The 19948-nt window shown below is 36.7% G+C and overlaps 1 protein-coding gene and 1 long non-coding RNA gene across 4 annotated transcripts in view; one reads left to right on the plus strand and one right to left on the minus strand.

Moving 5' to 3' along the window:
• LOC133554289 (uncharacterized) overlaps positions 1-16076 on the plus strand; it is a 28036-nt gene extending 11960 nt beyond the window's left edge. Inside the window, exons 3-6 of the long non-coding RNA XR_009807089.1 lie at positions 3572-3602; positions 3912-3993; positions 5228-5343; positions 15501-16076. This is a non-coding gene — a long non-coding RNA (uncharacterized LOC133554289). The remainder of the gene's footprint in view (positions 1-3571; positions 3603-3911; positions 3994-5227; positions 5344-15500) is intronic.
• On the minus strand, positions 6640-18523 carry LOC133554283 (major histocompatibility complex class I-related gene protein-like). Of its 3 annotated transcripts, none has more exons than XM_061902820.1 (10): positions 18371-18522; positions 18239-18311; positions 17591-17648; positions 15826-16092; positions 13441-13719; positions 13051-13359; positions 12775-12879; positions 12597-12614; positions 9937-9995; positions 6640-8893 (listed from the first exon to the last, which is right to left on the minus strand). In XM_061902820.1, the coding sequence occupies exons 3-10, from the start codon at positions 17643-17645 to the stop codon at positions 8858-8860; spliced, it is 1128 nt and encodes a 375-aa protein (XP_061758804.1). In that variant the 5' UTR covers positions 17646-17648; positions 18239-18311; positions 18371-18522; the 3' UTR covers positions 6640-8857. The 3 variants fall into 3 exon arrangements, with proteins under 3 accessions (XP_061758804.1, XP_061758805.1, XP_061758806.1); XM_061902821.1 differs by having other exon boundaries at positions 17591-17651; XM_061902822.1 differs by lacking the exon at positions 17591-17648 and having other exon boundaries at positions 18371-18523.
• Between the last annotated feature and the right edge of the window lie 1425 nt (positions 18524-19948).

Consider the following 19948-nt stretch of genomic DNA (forward strand, 5'->3'; position numbering starts at 1 on the left):
ACTAACTGTGTATTCATTGTGTTTGTCACTTGTGATCATTTAACTAACTAACTGTGTTCATTGTATTTGTTACTAGTGACCATTTAAGTAACTAACTGTGTATTCATTGTGTTTTTTACTAGTGATCATTTAACTAACTAACTGTGTTCATTGTGCTTGTTACTAGTCATCATTTAACTAACTAACTGTGTTCATTGTGTTTGTTACTAGTGATCGTTTAAGTAACTAACTGTGTATTCATTCTGTTTGTTACTAGTGATCATTTAACTAACTGTGTTCATTGTGCTTGTTACTAGTGATCATTTAAGTAACTAACTGTGTTCATTGTGTTTGTTACTAGTGATCATTTAAGTAACTAACTTTGTGTTCATTGTTTGTTACTAGTGATCATTTAACTAACTGTGTGTTCGTTGTGTTTGTTACTAGTGATCATTTAACTAACTAACTGTGTGTTCATTGTGTTTGTTACTAGTGATCATTTAAATAACTAACTGTGTATTCATTGTGTTTGTTACTTGTGATCATTTAACTAACTAACTGTGATCATTGTGTTTGTTACTAGTGATCATTTAAGTAACTAACTGTGTGGTCGTTGTGCTTGTTACTAGTGATCATTTAACTAACTGTGTGTTCATTGTGTTTGATACTAGTGATCATTTAACTAACTAACTGTGTGTTCATTGTGTTTCTTACTAGTGATCATTTAAATAACTAACTGTGTATTCATTGTGTTTGTTACTTGTGATCATTTAACTAACTAACTGTGATCATTGTGTTTGTTACTAGTGATCATTTAACTAACTGTGTTCATTGTGTTTGTTACTAGTCATCATTTAACTAACTAACTGTGTTCATTGTGTTTGTTACTAGTGACCATTTAAGTAACTAACTGTGTATTCATTGGGTTTGTTACTAGTGATCATTTAACTAACTAACTGTGTTCATTGTGCTTGTTACTAGTGATCATTGAAGTAACTAACTGTGTTCATTGTGTTTGTTACTAGTGATCATTTAAGTAACTAACTGTGTGTTCATTGTGTTTGTTACCAGTGATCATTTAAATAACTAACTGTGTATTCATTGTGTTTGTCACTTGTGATCATTTAACTAACTAACTGTGTTCATTGTATTTGTTACTAGTGACCATTTAAGTAACTAACTGTGTATTCATTGTGTTTTTACTAGTGATCATTTAACTAACTAACTGTGTTCATTGTGCTTGTTACTAGTCATCATTTAACTAACTAACAGTGTTCATTGTGTTTGTTACTAGTGATCATTTAACTAACTGTGTTCATTGTGCTTGTTACTAGTGATCATTTAAGTAACTAACTGTGTTCATTGTGTTTGTTACTAGTGATCATTTAAGTAACTAACTGTGTGTTCATTGTTTGTTACTAGTGATCATTCAACTAACTGTGTGTTCGTTGTGTTTGTTACTTGTGATCATTTAACTAACTTGCTGTGTGTTTATTGTGTTTGTTACTAGTAATCATTTAACTAACTGTGTTCATTGTGCTTGTTACTAGTGATCATTTAACTAACTAACTGTGTATTCATTGTGTTTGTTACTAGTGATCATTTAACTAACTATCTGTGTGTTCATTGTGTTTGTTACTAGTGATCATTTAAGTAGCTAACTGTGTTCATTGTGTTTGTTACTAGTGATCATATAAATAACTAACTGTGTATTCATTGTGTTTGTTATTAGTGATCATTTAACTAACTATCTGTGTGTTTATTGTGCTTGTTACTAGTGATCATTTAACTAACTATCTGTGTGTTTATTGTGCTTGTTACTAGTGATAATTTAACTAACGGTGCTCATTGTGTTTGTTACTAGTCATCATTTAAGTAACTAACTGTGTATTCATTGTGTTTGTTACTAGTGATCATTTAAGTAACTAACTGTGTGTTCATTGAGCTTGTTACTAGTGATCATTTAACTAACTATCTGTGTGTTTATTGTGCTTGTTACTAGTGATCATTTAACTAACTGTGTTCATTGTGTTTGTTACTAGTGATCATTTAAGTAACTAACTGTGTGTTCATTGTGTTTGTTACTAGTGATCGTTTAAGTAACTAACTGTGTGTTCATTGTGTTTGTTACTAGTGATCATTTAAGTAACTAACGGTGTGTTCATTGTGTTTGTTACTAGTGATCATTTAACTGACTGTGTGTTTATTGTGCTTTTTACTAGTGATCATTTAACTAACTGTGTTCATTGTGTTTGTTACTAGTGATCATTTAACTAACTAACTGTGATCATTGTGTTTGTTACTAGTGATCATTTAACTAACTGTGTTCATTGTGCTTGTTACTAGTGATCATTTAACTAACTAACTGTGTGTTCATTGTGTTTGTTACTAGTGATCATTTAACTAACTATCTGTGTGTTAATTGTGTTTGTTACTATAGTGACCATTTAACTAACTAACTGTGTATTCATTGTGTTTGTTGCTAGTGATCATTTAACTAAATGTGTTCATTGTGCTTGTTACTAGTGATCATTTAACTAACTGTGTGTTCATTGTGTTTGATACTAGTGATTATTTAACTAACTAACTGTGTGTTTATTGTGCTTGTTACTAGTGATCATTTAAGTAACTGTGTATTCATTGTGTTTGTTACTAGTGATCATTTAACTAACTAACTGTGTTCATTGTGCTTGTTACTAGTGATCATTTAACTAACTAACTGTGTTTATTGTGTTTGTTACTAGTGATCATTTAAGTAACTAACTGTGTATTCATTGTGCTTGTTACTAGTGATCATTTAAGTAACTAACTGTTCATTGTGTTTGTTACTAGTGATCATTTAAGTAACTAACTGTGTGGTCATTGTTTGTTACTAGTGATCATTTAACTAACTAACTTTGTATTCATTGTGTTTGTTACTAGTGATCATTTAACTAACTAACTGTGTTCATTGTGCTTGTTACTAGTGATCATTTAACTAACTAACTGTGTTTATTGTGTTTGTTACTAGTGATCATTTAACTAACTAACTGTGTTCATTGTGCTTGTTACTAGTGATCATTTAAGTAACTAACTGTTCATTGTGTTTGTTACTAGTGATCATTTAAGTAACTAACTGTGTGGTCATTGTTTGTTACTAGTGATCATTTAACTAACTGTGTATTCGTTGTGTTTGTTACTTGTGATCATTTAACTAACTTGCTGTGTGTTTATTGTGTTTGTTACTAGTAATCATTTAACTAACTGTGTTCATTGTGTTTTCCACTAGTGATCATTTCACCCATATCACTGAGTGTTTATTCAGCTTGCTACTAGTAGTCATTTCACCCATATAACTAACTAACTGTGTGTTTATTGTGTTTGCTACTAGTGATCATTTTGCTACCTGTGTTATGGCATAGTTTTAACAAGTAACGTTTGTTTAGTATGCTAATGATCGCCAATTAGCATTTATGCTAGGTGTTTACCTGTGTACTAGAACTTGGTCAGTCTTAGTTAAGTTGTAAGTTTACTTACGTACAATCTTAGTTAAGTTGCTCAAATGTTTAATTGAATTGTGACTCCAGAAAATCTACTATCTCGTTTTTCACAGATCCCCAATGAATTGAGTGAACTAATAGTTGGTAAGTTAGTTTGTATTATACTGCAACTGTAGACATTAGATATTATCTTAACTTATCTTATTAAACAGCATTAAATTTGATCCACATTTGACACATTTGCAGTAATTCTCTTTACCAGAAATGATTGATAAATCATCTTTGCTCACAGTTAGCATGTCTTCATACTATACCAGCTGTTTAGTAAAGTATTTACTTTCAAATAATGGTTCTATTTTATTTAAAAACACCACTTTTTAAGAACATCAATAGGTAACTATTTGTTGACTGTTTTTTTGGTCGTTAATGTTCACTCTTTTTTTATATAAACAGAACATGTTGCTGCATGTCTTGGATAGTCGAGAGCAGAATGTCAGGTTGTGTGATCCAACACTTGATGGCTTCCTAAAAGAAGGTCAGTTTTAGTGTCAAGATAAATCAATGTTACAACTAAGATGAGGGGTGTCCTGAGCCAATATTAATATTGAATATTGGTCCAAAATCAGCAACAAAATATGTATTAGATGACTTCAACTTGCATTAAACTATGTTGCAGACTAAAACTGCACATTTGTCAATATAAACAATTATCACCTAATTATTGTTGTGTAGCATGTACACACACACACACACACACACACACACAAAGTCCCCAAGGCAGAAACTTAATACAAAGTATCCAGTAACAAACGTGTTCGCATCATTCAACTTACTGCGTCATGAGCTAAATTAATAAATTATTTTGGCCGTTTTGTGTACGGCAAAAACAATACAACTAATTAGCACTACACTTAAAAAGCACACATTTCATTAGTGCTTTTGATACAAACCATTGTTCTCTTAAGTAATTTCACTCGGCCAATCATTTTCTAACATTCTGCCATAAAAAAATACAAGTATTTACTTTTATGTTGTAAGTTTAGTGTTTTCTATACCCAACATTGTTCTGTGAATAATTTCACTTGATCAAGCCTTTTTAAAAATTCCACGTTATAAAATAAAAAAGTATAATTTGTGCTAATATATCAGAATAATATCAGTGTTAGTTTTGTTTTAGTTCTAGTCGGACAATGCATTTTAGTGTAAGTCATATTTTAGTCATCTAAATGGATTTAGTTTTAGTGTAGGTAGTCAACATTTTAGTTGACTAAAATTACAGTCACTGTAGACAAAAGTCAAAAGGATAACGCATTTCTGACGTTGACTTGGAACCTTCTGAGTCACATTGTGCACTGAAGAACTTGGTAATCATTGACCATCAACATTTATCTTCACATTTAATTTAAATGTTGTAAAAGGGAGCATTTTCAGTTCCATTTAATGCCCCTGCTTTGTTCATATTTTTTAAAACACCGGTGCGTCATCATCATTCTTAAACCTAGCATCTGATGTTACTATTATTATAAACTTCACCATGTGTAACACTGCGGAATAAAGCAGCTGCTGCCGAAGGAAGTCCTACAAGACCATGCCTTGATGCAAAAGCAATAGGTGGCTCCAATGAATCAAAGAGTAACGCATTTAAAGGGGTCTGAATACTTTTCGTACCCATTGTACTTTTCATCACTTCCATGTCATGCACAGTGTTGTGAGTTGCTCTATTGTCAGAGGTCGGTCACTAAATACTACTGATCGATGTGATCTTGTAGGCTGGAACCAGTGTCCAGCAGCATCTGGACATCACCGCCCAAAGCTGTCAGCCCTACCTTCTTGCTGAGGGAGCAACAAGAATCAGAATTCACTCCTACGTCCTTGTGACTGACAGGTACGCACTTCCATCTAGGGCAACAGCTTCTGTGGGAGCCCCTTAAAGAACACTTTGAAGCGTTTTATGTCTTTTGTTACGTCATATAATTGATAAGTGATCATTTAGGCTTTCAGTCTGGTGAAGTCCTTCAATGCTTGCAGGTTTTATTTAGCTAAAAAAAGACTTCCAAACGTAATTTTCTGAAGGTTCTCCCAAAATGGTGTAGTGATCCAAAGACACCCACACTGCTTACACTCAAGAATTGTCTCTTAATTCAACTCTTCCCTAAGTTTTAGATGTGAAGTGTTCATGCTCATTTAATTCCCTGACACATTTTCACACAGCTGAGAACTTTTCAGTTGATGTGATGCATGACATTTTGGAAGGTGTGGCCCAGTATGAATTGAAATTATTGTTCACATACCAGTATGTTAAAGAAGAAAATACAATGTTTTGTTTCCCTCCGGGTACTCCGGCTTCCTCCCACTTCCAAAGACATGCACCTGGGGATAGGTTGATTGGCAACACTAAATTGGCCCTAGTGTGTGAGTGTGAATGTTGTCTGTCTATCTGTGTTGGCCCTGCGATGAGGTGGCGACTTGTCCAGGGTGTACCCGCCTTCCGCCCGATTGTAGCTGAGATAGGCGCCAGCGCCCCCCGCAACCCCAAAAGGGAATAAGTGGTAAAAAATGGATGGATGGAGTATGGATTAATGGAGAGAAACAAAAGGCAAGTTGCTGTGAATTTAAGTGGAGAGTTCAATGATTTTGGACTGAATGTGTTTTAGTTTATGTATTATGTTCTGATAGATTTCTAATTTAGTAATATAGAGCATAATATAAATATGTAGCAAAAAAACACTGCAGGTAAGTAAAAAATCATACAAATTGGTGTTGAAGTGTTATCATATTACTCTGATAAGAATGAAAAAGCAGCAGTGTTAAATATTTTTTACACATTTCACTGTTGATTGAGTAGAAATAACTCTGAATGGTTGACACTGGCCATTTAGTAATTTTTACTTTAATTTTAAGTGGGACCAAATGCAATCTGAAACAGTTAATATCAGCTCTTTAAGAGTTAATCCAACATGTTTTTTTCAGTGTGTACTGTGTAGTAATATTAATCATTAAGATAGAAAATACAATAAGATTATTCAAAATGTAAAAATTGAACAAGATCAGTAAAAAGCCTGATTAAAAAGGTGTGTTTTTGTGAGGTCGAGTTAATAACGTTCAGTTTCATGGCGAATCATGAATTTGACCATCAAAGTTTGTCGCCTTCCCACGCCCACATCCTATGGAGTAGGCTAAATCACTTTGTTCAGTTCAGTTTATTTATTAAATAACACATTTAATAACAAGTACAGTTGGCCAAAGTGCTGTAAAGACATAAGAAACAATTTGCAACAAAAAAAAGGGGCACATAGTGTCACATTTAAATTGTAACATGGAAGGATGAATACATCACAATAGTAAACATTACCTTAAAAAAGTGCAGAATCACCCAAAATACTATAATGCAATAATTAATAATTGTATAAAACAAGAAATAAAAACAACCAAGAAATCCCGTCTAACTGGATTTGAACGTCATGGAGTAAAAAATTATTTTTAGCCTAGATTTAAATTGTCTCAGAGACTGGGAGTACCTAATAGATAGTGGAAGGTTGTTCCACAGTCTGGGTCCTGCCATTGAAAGGCTCTATCTCCTCTGGTTTTAAGCCTAGTTATTGGGACAGCTGGGAGGAGCTGGTCTAAACACCTCAGAGTCCTGCTGGGACAAAAAGGCTGCAGCAACTCAAGAAGACAGGGCGGGACTTCTTGGTGTAAGCATTTGAAAACATTGAGTACAATTTTAAAATGAACTCTGAAAGTAACTGGGAGCATAATGATAAACGGAACAATTCCAATAGGTCACGAGCAGCAATAATAATACACGGAAGAATTCCAACATGTAAGGAGCAGCGATAATAATAAATGGAACAATACAATAGGTCAGGATCAGCAATAATAATAATTACAACATTTACAATAGATCTTTAGCAGCTTTTGCTGCTCGTCACCTAACAAGTGCAAATAAATGAAGTTTCCTCTCTGGTTTTTATATAGGGTTTCTTATCAACAGATCTTATGTAATGCTATTTTAATGCCACTTAAAACACATTTAATGCCCGTGTCCTATTGCAGGTAGTTATTTTATATAATCCAAAATGTACTATTGTCTATACAGACACAATTCTAAGCATGTGACAATGTTAATCTTGAATAGTTGAACAGCTTACATTAACTGTTACTCTGTATTGAATTAAATTTGACTCACAAGATTGTATAATCTGGGAATGTATTTTTCTGTAGTGGTAGCAGCAGCTGCCGGTTTTGGTGGCGACAGCAGAGGTTGCTTTGTGGGTCACACCCAAAAACAAATTGGCACTGTTAACCGCCGCCTGCCTTTAATCACCGACTTGAGATTAGCTAAAAGCATTTGTTATTTTACCGGATTAAATGTTTAGTAATGCCTTTGGATATCAAATGTAATGCTTTTTAATGCCTTTTAAGGCCTCAATTATAGCAAAACCCATTCAGTGAATTTTAATACTCACCCGGAAAAACCCTGTGATTTTTTTCGATTTTCGGATTAATCGTAATTCTTATTTGTAACGATTTTTAATTGATTCAAAAACATCAAAAATGGATTTAAATTAATATAATTGTTTATATGTTCTGTCCAGCCACTCAGACAAATCATGTTGTTGATGTAGATGATCATATCTACTGTACAGATTTACTTTAGAAATTTGTGGGATACTTATCTTACTTTATTTGTAGTTGACTGTATTGAATGTTTGGGTAGAATAGTATTAAACAAAAACAAATGTATTTAATGTAATATATAAATTGTTCATACATGTTTATTTTATGGAGGAATGTAATTTAATCATAGAACCGGCATCTAATGTTACTAAAAAAAGTATTGGTTTTGAATCGAGAATCTATTCTGAATCGAATCGTGTGGTGCCAAAGATTCACTGCCTGACAAGTTTATATTTCTTTGTACTATTATCTTGCAATTGTAAGAGGGCATTAGCCCAATTATTAAGTGTACCAATGCCTCTCAAATTTCAAGTAGAAAGGCCATCGTATGTGAGAGTACAACTCACAATGATGTATCCTGGCTTTACCGTTGGTAATCAAATCATCAATTTGACCCATTTTGTACCAGTTACTGCCATTAGCATGTAGCATTTCCTTCTTGGTTGACAAAGGGCAAATGGCTAGAATCGCCCCCTATTGTTTGGGAGGTGCATAGCGTTTGGCCAATGATTTACAGAGCTCTGTACAAAAATGAAAATACATAGTTACAAGTATCCAAGTGTTACAGTGCAAGTGATCCCACAAAAGGCAGCCAAAACATTTGATCGTAACTCGTTTTCTAAGCCATAAACATAAAAAAAGAGACTGTAAAACACAAGGAGCAATTTGATGATGAGCAAAACACTTCTCTTTCTCGTCTTCAAGTGTGACCACGCTCCTCAGTGGTCGCTCTCTGTCCCAGTGCACAAAAGATCCTGGAGGAAAAGGATAAAAGCACAATAATCCAAGTGGGAACGTTAGCTGAAAGATAAGTTTGAATGCATAAATGGTCCATGTGAGCGAGGCTTGGGCGATATCGCCTAAAAATAAAATCTCAAATTTTTTCACAATAAAGTCATTTCCCGATTTTTTTTTTTTTTTTACACCTACTTTTAAAGAAAGGAGAAAGTTTGTTGTGCTGCTGCATATTTTGAACAAACGTTGCAGTGTGCATTCAGTTGTTCCAGGTTTGTTGCCGGAAATCTCAACTACAGACAACACTTTTCTTTTCTTTGGAACAATGTCTCACTCTAGTTAGTGTTGGCATTAGCCATGTTTTGCTAGGTGTGAATCCACGTTAAAGAAATGAGGGTGGAAGCTCCTCAGGCATACTTGCCAACCCTCCAGATTTTCCGAGGAGACTCCCGAATTTCAGTGCCCCTACCGAAAATCTCCCAGGGCAACCATTCTCCCGAATTTCTACTGATTTCCACCCGGACAACAATATTGGGGGCGTGCCTTAAAGGCATTTCCTTTAAAGTCCTCTACAACCTGTCGTCATGTCCGCTTTTCCGCCATACAAACAGCCCTGTCAGATAAAATATGCGGCTTTTACACAATAAGTGAATGAAAAGCATACTTGCTCAACAGCCATACAGGTCACACTGAGGGTGGCGGTATAAACAACTTTAACACTGTTAGAAATATGCGCCACACTGTGAACCCACACCAAACAAGAATGATAAACACATTTCGGGAGAGCATCCGCACCGTAACACAACATAAACACAACAGAACAAATACCCAGAGCCCCTTGCAGCACTAACTTTTCTCGGGTCGCTACAATATACACCCCCTGCTAACACAGAACACCCCCCCAACCCCCAACCCAAACTCAACCCCCCCATCTCCCGAATTCGGAGGTCTCAAGGTCGGCAAGTATGTCCTCAGGACAAAACATATTTTAAATCTACTGCAACAAAAAACTTAAATTGAAAAAAACAAAAACAATATATTGGCAAAGTGTGAGCTAACTTACTGTGTTTCGACTGCTTTCATCCGTTGAGTTCTCTGTGCGGTAGGTACCCTCGTCACCAGCTGTCAGACAAACACAAACGCATAACTCGTCACATTTTGAACCTTTACTTCCTTCCAAAGGTATGAAGAGTCCAGAACTTGCATGATATTCAGAATGCTAACGTAGGGCATCAAATACTCATGTTCCCCACTGTATATTTAAAAGGTGCATCTTCACTCGTATCAGATCTTTGATGTGTGACTCCATTGGTTGACAAACATCAAGAAGCAGAGTGGTGCACTTCTACTTCCTGTCAAAAGTTAAATATGGGATACGTTTTCATTTCCTGCGTGTCAGCAGGTCACGTGACTCGGGGCAGGGGATGGTATCATTTACATTTCAAACAGAGCTATTAAACAATCAAGATTTATATTTAATATTTAATTGTAATTCATCACATTTTGTCCATAGTTAACTCATAATTAATCACGGTTAATCACAGATAGGTTATTAGCTTTAATAAGTCTACCTTACACCAGTGGTTCTCAAACTTATTTTCACTTAGTACCACCTCGGAAAACACTTGGCAACCACCATAATGACCAGCATTAAAACGCGGTAGCATAGAAAGCCTACGTATTCATAAAAAAAAAAAAAGGCGGAGTGTTTATTTAACAAGTATATTTAACAATATTTTTGGCCACTGTAACGTTCCAAACATTTTTAACAGTAACGGAAAATAAAATAATAAATATGTGACGTCATTACTATATTTAATTAAGTGATTATTTAGCTTACCACTAGATGGAGCAGTACAACAGCTTGAGAATCACTGCCTGAGACAGATGATTGTCAAGTTTTTAATACTGTCAACATGGGACTGGATATTTTGTTGTATTTTGCACATGTTTCTTATGCATTATCCTTTTTAAAACAGCTTAACACAAACACTTCACACATGCACACCACTTCTGACTCAGCCACACATGTACTATAAATAACTATTATATTATAGCATAAAAAGTGCCTGGGTCAGCATGTCGACTGTGCTTTCCTTAGATTACCGTCTAGTATCATTACTCCACAATACTGATCGGTCGCAGAATTAGGGGTGTTGACACCCAATTTGCAATTTCTGTGAAAAGTTTGTTTTTGTTCGTAGTGGGATGCGATGAGGACTCTGCTCACAGCGGAGGCAGATGGCTTCGGTCTTGTGAGGAGACCCTGCTTTGGGGCTTTGGGTAACTTTCCCATTTAGTGTGTCCTTTTCTTTGTCCGTTTCTGCTCCGTCTTTGTTCCCGCAGCACCTGTGTGTTTTCCCGCACTTACGGTGAGGGCTGACGGTCACAAATCAGGCAAAGGGAAATAAAAATTGCTGTTAAAGTAAATTAGCGTTAACTCGTTACTTTCCCTTTAAATTTGACAGCTCTAATGTTAACCAACAGTAGTACCAAAACTTCCAAAAACGCCAGTTTCCGACTCTGCTATCCAGTAGGGTTGGTAACGATAAACTGGTTTGACTGGCTATTCAGTTTGACAAGTGAGCTATTCGGTTGAGTCGGCAGTAGTCACCTCATTCGAGTAGAATCAGCTGTGAATCTTTAGATTCATCGATTAACCGACCGGATGTTGCACGAGACTATCAATCAGTTGACAGTGGGGTGCGTCTGAGATGCGTCTGGATCAGCAGATCAGTTTATACCAAAATGGATACATGGATGATACAGCAGAGGATTGGGAGAATGTCATGTGGTCAGACGAAACCAAAATATAACTTTTTGGTATAAACTCAATTCGTCGTGTTTGGAGGAAGAAGAATACTTAGTTGCATCCCAAGAACACCACACCTACTGTGAAGCATGGGGGTGGAAACATCATGCTTTGGGGATGTTTTTCTGCTAAGGGGACAGGACGATTGATCCGTGTTAAGAAGAGAATGGATGGGGCAATGTATCGTGAGATTTTGAGGCAAAACCTCCTTCCATCAGTGAGAGCTTTGAATGGTTGACCAAATACTTATTTTCTCCATAATTTACAAATACATTCTTTAAAATTCCTACAATGTGAATTCCTGGATTTTTTTTTCATATTCTGTCTCTCACAGTTGAAGTGTACCTATGATGAAAATTACAGACCTCTGTCATCATTTTAAGTGGGAGAACTTGCACAATCGGTGGCTGACTAAATACTTTTATGCCCCACTGTACATTATGATGATTCACAGATACATTGTTTTGTTATGCTCATGTTTACTTTTAAGTTATTACCAGCTGCTGCTGCTGTTGCTGCAATAGTACTAAATAAAACAAGCAAAGAGTGCACAGCGAGTAATTCCTTTCATGCAGAGTGACGACCCATATTCAGAGGGCCAATACGGAAAAAAACTGAACAAAGGTGTCTATCAACAAATCTTAACCATGGAATAGAATCATTCATACACCCTATCTAATTATTCAGTTTTTAAAATATAACTTTTTTGAATGGTATGGAAACCCATGTATCTCGATGCATATGGTTATGTCCATCACTAAGAGATGTCCCACCCTACTATCCAGTAAGATGAAAGGAAGATATTCAGGCTAATCTTGTAACAAACGTCCACATCAGACTTTTATACGAGTGATCCTTCACCCCTGCTATGGTTATGGCGGCTCAAAGAAAAGAGAATATGATTGACTTACCAGCTGGATCATAGTTGGCTGAAATAAAAGACACACAAGATGACTTGGACTTCTGTCTTCACATCACCTTTCTATGTGATTGTGTGTGCTCTCTCTCTGAGGATGTTGGAGTGTTTGTTGGCACCTTTCCAGACTGGAGTAAACCACCAACTTACAAAAAAAGAAGTGTGACCCTCACCTTTTTTGTTCTTGTGACGTATGGCAACTACGACAATGACAATGATAGCGAGGATCACGGCAATGAAGACCGCCAACGTGGTGCCGACGATGACCCTCACGTTGTCTGTTGAGAGCAAAAAAGCAAGAAGAGGAAACCTAAATGAGTACTTTGCATGCATGCTATCAATATCCAGCATTGTTCTTGTGACATGGATCAATAATGGTGGAAGTTTTGATAAAATTCAATGTTTTTGATTTGAGGATGTAATAATTCAACTCAATGTGTTCTCCTCACCTTCATCGCTTGCGTTGCTCAGAATCCTTCTTTTCTCCAGCTTGGTGACCAGGTCCTCTTTGACACCAGACAGCTGAAACACACATTCGTACTTGCCCTCCACTTCGGCCGTCACCTCCACTTTCAGATCCACCGTCATCTGGAAGGTTCCATCGGGGTTTGGTAGGACTTCTCCGTGCACCACGTTCTCGTGGAGATCCTTGCCGTCTTTCTTCCAAAACATTGTTGCACTGCTGGGGTAGAAACCTGTCGCGAAGCAGCTGACCGGAGAGGACGGTGTCTTCTGGAGGAGAAACACCTTTGGAAGGTCTGCATGGGAAAGAGTGTAGGTTGTAATGTTACTTATGTTCCTACAGGGGGTGGGCTATCAGCGTACGTCATGTGGTTTACCTCTTCTCATTAGTATGTCTCTACCAAAGTTCACATACTTTTTCAAGTAATGAACGCAGATCTCAGTGTGGTAAAACTTTAAGTACGTCATAAAATCTTGATCATGGTCCAACGTGTGTTTCATGGGAACGGCTTGTGGTTTTGCTGCAGTCCATGTCCATGTCTTGGTATCTAATGCTAAAAAATCTTCTCCATCATAACTGGACTGTCTCCAACTCTTGGTTTCATCAGTTTCATCATTCCATTCACAGCCCGTCATCCTCTGGTAAATGTGAAGACCTGGAAGAGTAACACACAGTGTATAAAATGGAGTAAGGCTTAATCACCATCAACCCACATGCACACATACACAATTGTGTCTTTAAGAGGTCATACTAGGATTTTACTCTCCAATTACCACACTTCCTTGTGTTCTACATAGCCTGTAATGATGGTGCTTTTTGTCAAACTTTGGATACATTTTGCTTCACAGACCAACTTCAAGCCCCTTTCTAAGTGTCTCTTGAAAACAAGTTGTTTTGGGGGCTGCCTTCTTAGATGCACATGCGTATTGCCACAAAACACAAAGCATGACCAGGCACTGTTTACTTCTTCGGAATGAGGCTGGAGGTCTGTATAGTGACCAGTGCCCTCATGTAACAAGCATGAGTGCGCACAAAAATCTGCCCTGACATTTGGCCTTTTTGCCCTCAAAAGGTTAAGGACACGAAAAAACAAGTGGCTTTGCACCTAAAATGACGACATTCCGGGCCTAGTCCTACCCTAAGATGTGTGTACACCACCTGCTCTCTCCTACACATCCCTTTATATTACTCTCCTTTAATAGGTTGTTATGTAAGTGTCTGACAGGTTATTAGTCGTTCTATTACAGGTTGACGCACCAACATCTGGAATAGATACTCCTGCTCCAAAATGTTCTTATACCGGGTCCTTTCATCTGTCTGTATTAATATTTAGGAAACTATAGAATCTAATGTCCACATATCTTTCAACCTGGACACATTATCCGCTTCTTTCCACCCTTTCCTTTTTTCTATCCAATCCATGTTTTCCCTTGGTCTTGGTAGAATCCAAGGGAGTACATCTGCCCCCACTGAAACTGGGTTGTACTGGCAGAGAGCTAGTGGGCAGCCTAGGACGCGGTAGGCTACCGTGGGTTGCTTTAGGTCTGTTCTAGTCTCTGGTCGTGCTACGTCCCACCCCAGCAGACGATGGCCATGGCCACCGCCATGTACAGTATGTGGGTGTTGAAATTGTTTTTGTTCTGTTTGTCTATGCATGGTCCAATCGGATGTGCACAAAATAATTATTCATTAGGGTTGAGATTGATTCAATTCATTTCTTAGGGTTAACGATTCAATTCAGAAACCATTCTCGATTAAAAAAAAATATATATTTTAATAACTTTGGATGCCAGTTCTCTGATAACTACGTACCTCCATAAAATACATAAACATATCTTATCAATTTTTATATTACCTAAAAGAAAACAGTTTTTAATACAATTCTACCCAATCATTTAATAAAGTTAAATACAAATAAGGCAACAATCCAACACTTCTCTTCTCTAAAGTAAATGTGTACAGCAGATATAATCTACATCGATATGATTTGTCTAAATGGCTGTACAGGAAATGAAAATAAAAATTAACTGACATTTTTAAAAATACATTTTTGAGAATTTTTTTAATCAATTAAGAATCATTACAAATAAGAATCGCAATTCATTTAAACATGTTTTTTTTCTTGACACCCCAATTATTTACTGCTTATTTTTTGTTTTTCCAGTGTGATTTAGTTTTGTGGCTGTATGTAGAAATGGCGCCATTGAAGTGCCAGCAGATTGCATCAGCTCAGCGCTCTTTCCTGTCTTTTGTATTCTATGATGTTTCCGTCTTGTTTTTGTGTGTTTGAACTTATATTTGATGAATCTTTTGTATTTGCACTACTACCACATAAATTCCCCATTGTGGGATGAGTAAATCTATCCTTTTTGTTGCTGGTTGTTCTACCCCTGAACCCTTTTATTTTGACCATTTTGCTTCTCCTTTTGCCAACAGGTGTTGGCATTCCTCCAAATAAGCCAGGTACCACACCCGATGACGCTTTGCAAAGGCTTCATTAAGGCGAACAAGCAGGACAACATAACTGCAGTGCCACACTGTATAACGTCCCTGCTCACGTGACCCAACACACAAATCAAGAAAACAACAAACCATTAACAATAGGGCTTCTTCAGCAGCTGCCAACATGCAAGACAAGTGAGTTTTGATAACTTGAGCTCTCTAAGTGCCCTTCATGTGTTTTTTCTACGTCATTATGGATGCCCACAGACAAGTGCAATAATGTTTGTTTTTTTAGTACATCAAACATTTATTAACAAACCTTCAGTGTGGTTGAAGCTCTTCTGTAAACTTTCCAAGTCCTCTTTGTCCTCCACTTCATCGCGAATACCTAAATGTGTCTGCAACAAAAAGTGCTCTGGATCCACCGTTGCAAATTTCTTCATCCATTCTTGTTTGGCTTCTGCTTTCCTTGTGTTGCTGTCATAGTGACCGATCTCAACGTCATCAATATAAGCCACGACCACATAATCTGGGAAGTTTGTAACTTGAGAGGACGCAGTGTGGAAATACTTGAGCGAGTGAGTCACTGACAAAAAACAAAACAAGAAGAGAGTTTAATCTTTTTAGAATATCAACCATCTTGTAATATGAATATTTAAGTCAACTCTGCCCACAGTCGGGCAAAATTCCAAAACAAGTGCAGTTCCCCTTTAAGACCCATCGTTGACGATCATTATGAGGGACAGTAACTTTTCTTTTTTTTAGGATTTTGAAAAGATTAAAAAAAAGCTTGAAAGACACAGCTAATCGGACTCAGCTAATCGGGGACCACTGCTCTAAAACAACTTCAAAACTATTCATAACAATATGTGTAATACGTTCAATATTTACCGTATTTTGGTCATTTTAATCATTGCCTGACTGATTTCGTCCACACATTTATTTCTGTTTCCATTGCAATGCAAGTTCTGGCAACAAATGTGTGTTTGTCTTCTAATCATGACAGAATTGATACCAGACAAAGAAGACACATTTTTTGGACAAATGATAACAACCTTATCTTTTTTTATCTGAATATACTGAGGATGAACTGCTGCTTATAGAAGCGAGCACAAAGGAAGGGTGAAACGTTGGAGTAGACGGAACCTGATAGAGTGAGTTCGGCGTGACTTGACGCTGCAAATTTCGACATAAATGGAGTGCTTACCCAAAATAAACCGGAAAAAAACGTCCCTGGCCAGCTGAACCAAACGAACAAATGTCCATCGAGTGAGTCACTATATTCATGCGTGTTATTACAACTACAGTACATACACTGTCTGGCTAGCTGTGTACAAAAAACGTGAAATAATACTTTACAGATACTGTAATATGATTGTTCATGTTTTTCACTCTGTATGGATTTGTGTCCTACGGCAGTGTTGTGTATTACAAACTCAAAAGCGTTTTGTGTTGACGTAGATGCTAGCTTATCTCTTGCCGTGGTTAGCTTTTATGGCTTATACATGGCGAAACGTCCTCATGGTGATGTTAGTACTCTAGAAAAAAAAGAGTTCCTCAGTGTTCGCTTTTGCAATAACAATGTTGCTACAGCTTGGTTATTAAACAGGTTACAGAACGTAAATTAAAGTATTGTTGACGGTTTTTGAATCTATTTTTAAAGTGATTTAGAGGTAGAATGGATTCTTCCCATTAGCGGCATTGCTAGCCAACAAGAACAAGCCGATATTTACATGTTAGACTACCAAAAAAAACTTTTCTCTTCTTGTCTCTCATAATGATTGTGATCGATAGGCAAAATTCTAAAAAAAAAAAAAAGTGCAGTTCCCCTTTAAAGTAAACACAAAAAACTGTTTGATATCAAAGAAAATACATGTTTTGTGTACATACGTAGTGCATATCATTGTTTGTTTGTTTATATTCCCTTTAAAAAAGAAAACGAAAAAATGGACTAAAATGCACTTGTTCATAACTTTTCATGTATGGTCAAACTAAACAATGTCAACAATAGTCGTAAAAATCAAAACAGTGTCATAATAGGTTTAAATGTAATAAATAATTTAGGAATATTACAATGGACTTACCAGCCACTATACGGTGTATTTGCACAATCAGCATTGATAAAATAAATAAGTTCATGATCTGCTGTCACAAGTGCAGAATGAAAACATTTGTTAGTTAGCAACTTAGCGAGACAAGAAAGTGACCAACTTACCTGGCGATCGTTAATAACGAAGTTGCTACAGCTTGGTTATTATACAGGTTACAGAACGTAAATTAAGTATTGTTGACAATTTTTGAATGCATTTTTGAAGTGATTTAGAGATAGAATGGACTTTTCCCATTATCTGCATTGCTAGCCACCAAGAACGAGACAATTTTGACATGTTAGACTGCAAAAAAAATTGTCCTCTTGTCACTCATAATGTATTGGGAACGATAGGCAACATTCTGAAACAAAAAGTGCAGTTCCCCTTTGAAGTAAACAAAAAAAAACTGCTTGATATCACAGAAAATAAGTTATTTGTATACTTATGTAATGCGTATCATTGTTTAATGTTTGGTTATTTTCTCTTTAAAAAAAGAAACCACAAAAAGTGACTAAAATGCACTTGTTCATAACCACTCATGTTGGGTCAAGGTAAACAATGTCAAAAGTGGTCATAAAAGTAAAAACTGTCATAATAGGTGTAAATTTATTTAATCATTTTGGAACATTAGAATGGACTTACCAGGCAGTCTGTAGTGTATTTTCACAATCGGCATTGATAACAAAAGCATGTTCATGATCTGCTGTCACAAGTGCTGTATGAAAATATTTGTTCGTTAGCAACTTAGCGAGACAAAGAAAGTGACAAACTTACCTTGCGATCGTTGTCATTACAACTGTGCACCTGATCAAATGACAATTCACTTCCTCAATGTGTTCACATTAATGTGAAGGACTTTGCTTGTGACGCAATGTACTGTATTGTAATGTAACTTAAAGACACGCCCTTCTTAGAGAGTGTTGAACTTTTCTTCTGTGGGAGTCGGAAAGGATCAAAATCAGAATCAGCTTTATTGGCCAAAAATGTTTATTAACACACAAGGAATCTTACTTGGTATGCTGTGCTCTCTTGTTCAATGTAAAACAATAATTTTAAGAATGAACTCAAAATACAAACAAGTACTTAAATAACTAATATAAGGCATTACTTTATTTATGTGCCTCTTTGAACTGTTTTCCTGGTGACCATAGTAAAACCCCACCTGTCAAAGTTAAGTCGCCGCTTGAACCCGCCCATTTTGCACTACATCGGATTGAAAATCCTCAACAAGTCACTGCCTGTTTGGACTAGCTAGCAACATGCCAGCTTGGCTATGATAATAACGCCATTTGTTGTTTAGGATTGTGTTGTTAGCCACTTTATATTTGATGGGAGTGTACACACCTAAGAGGGCAAAGTCACACTATCAAGTAAAAAAAACACAGTACACAACAGGAATGAGGACACAACGAGTGATGGGAGCAAATGCACAGTGGCTTTGAGGCTTGTCGGGTAACAGAAGGGACATTGCCGCAAAGCGCAAAACAATGCATGCCTCATTTAGGGGCGGGGCCAAACATGAATACAGTCGGAAACAGCTTTCCGACAAGGTATTTGACTTGGCATGCTGTGCTCTCTTGCTCAATGTAAAACAATTTTAAGAATGAACTAAACATACAAACAAGTACTTCAATAACTAATATGTGCAAGGCATTACTTTATTTACGTGCCTCCTTGAACATCATGTCCAAAACTCAATCGACTTTGTAGCGAAGATCAGAGATATAAAGCTGGAGAAAAATGAAACTATAGTTTTATACGACGTCACCTCCCTGTCCACCTGTATTCCAACCCAGGATGCAGTAGAGACAGTGAGGCAACGTCTACTAGGTGATCGCACCTTACAGGATGGATCCACACTAAACCCAGAACAGATTTGCCTTTTGAGAGAACTTTGCATCAACACTACGTACTTTTAAGTCATGGGAACGTTTTACTGACAAAACCATGGTTGTGCCAATAGTAGCAAAGACTTACATGGAGGACATGGAATAGAGAGCTTTCAGCTTTTTTAAGAGAACAGCACCAAGTCATTGGGACAGATTTGTAGATGACACATGGGTGAAAAATCAGAAACCAAGAAGTGCAAGCCTTCACTGGGCACATGAACTCAGTGGACAAAAACATCAAATTCACACGTGAGATTGCCAAATACAGTAAGTTGCCTTTTTCGGACTGTGACGTCCACATTGGAGTAAACAGGGGCCTCCATGTTGGGGTTTACCGAAAACCCTCACATAACGATGAATACCTACTTTTGGATTCACACCACAAACTGGGTGTTATCAGAACCCTACAATGCAGAGCTGATAATGTTCCTACCAGCTCACAGGCCAAAGAAAAAAGAGCACA

This window comes from Nerophis ophidion, linkage group LG06, assembly GCF_033978795.1.
Source record: "Nerophis ophidion isolate RoL-2023_Sa linkage group LG06, RoL_Noph_v1.0, whole genome shotgun sequence".
Lineage (NCBI taxonomy): Eukaryota > Metazoa > Chordata > Actinopteri > Syngnathiformes > Syngnathidae > Nerophis > Nerophis ophidion.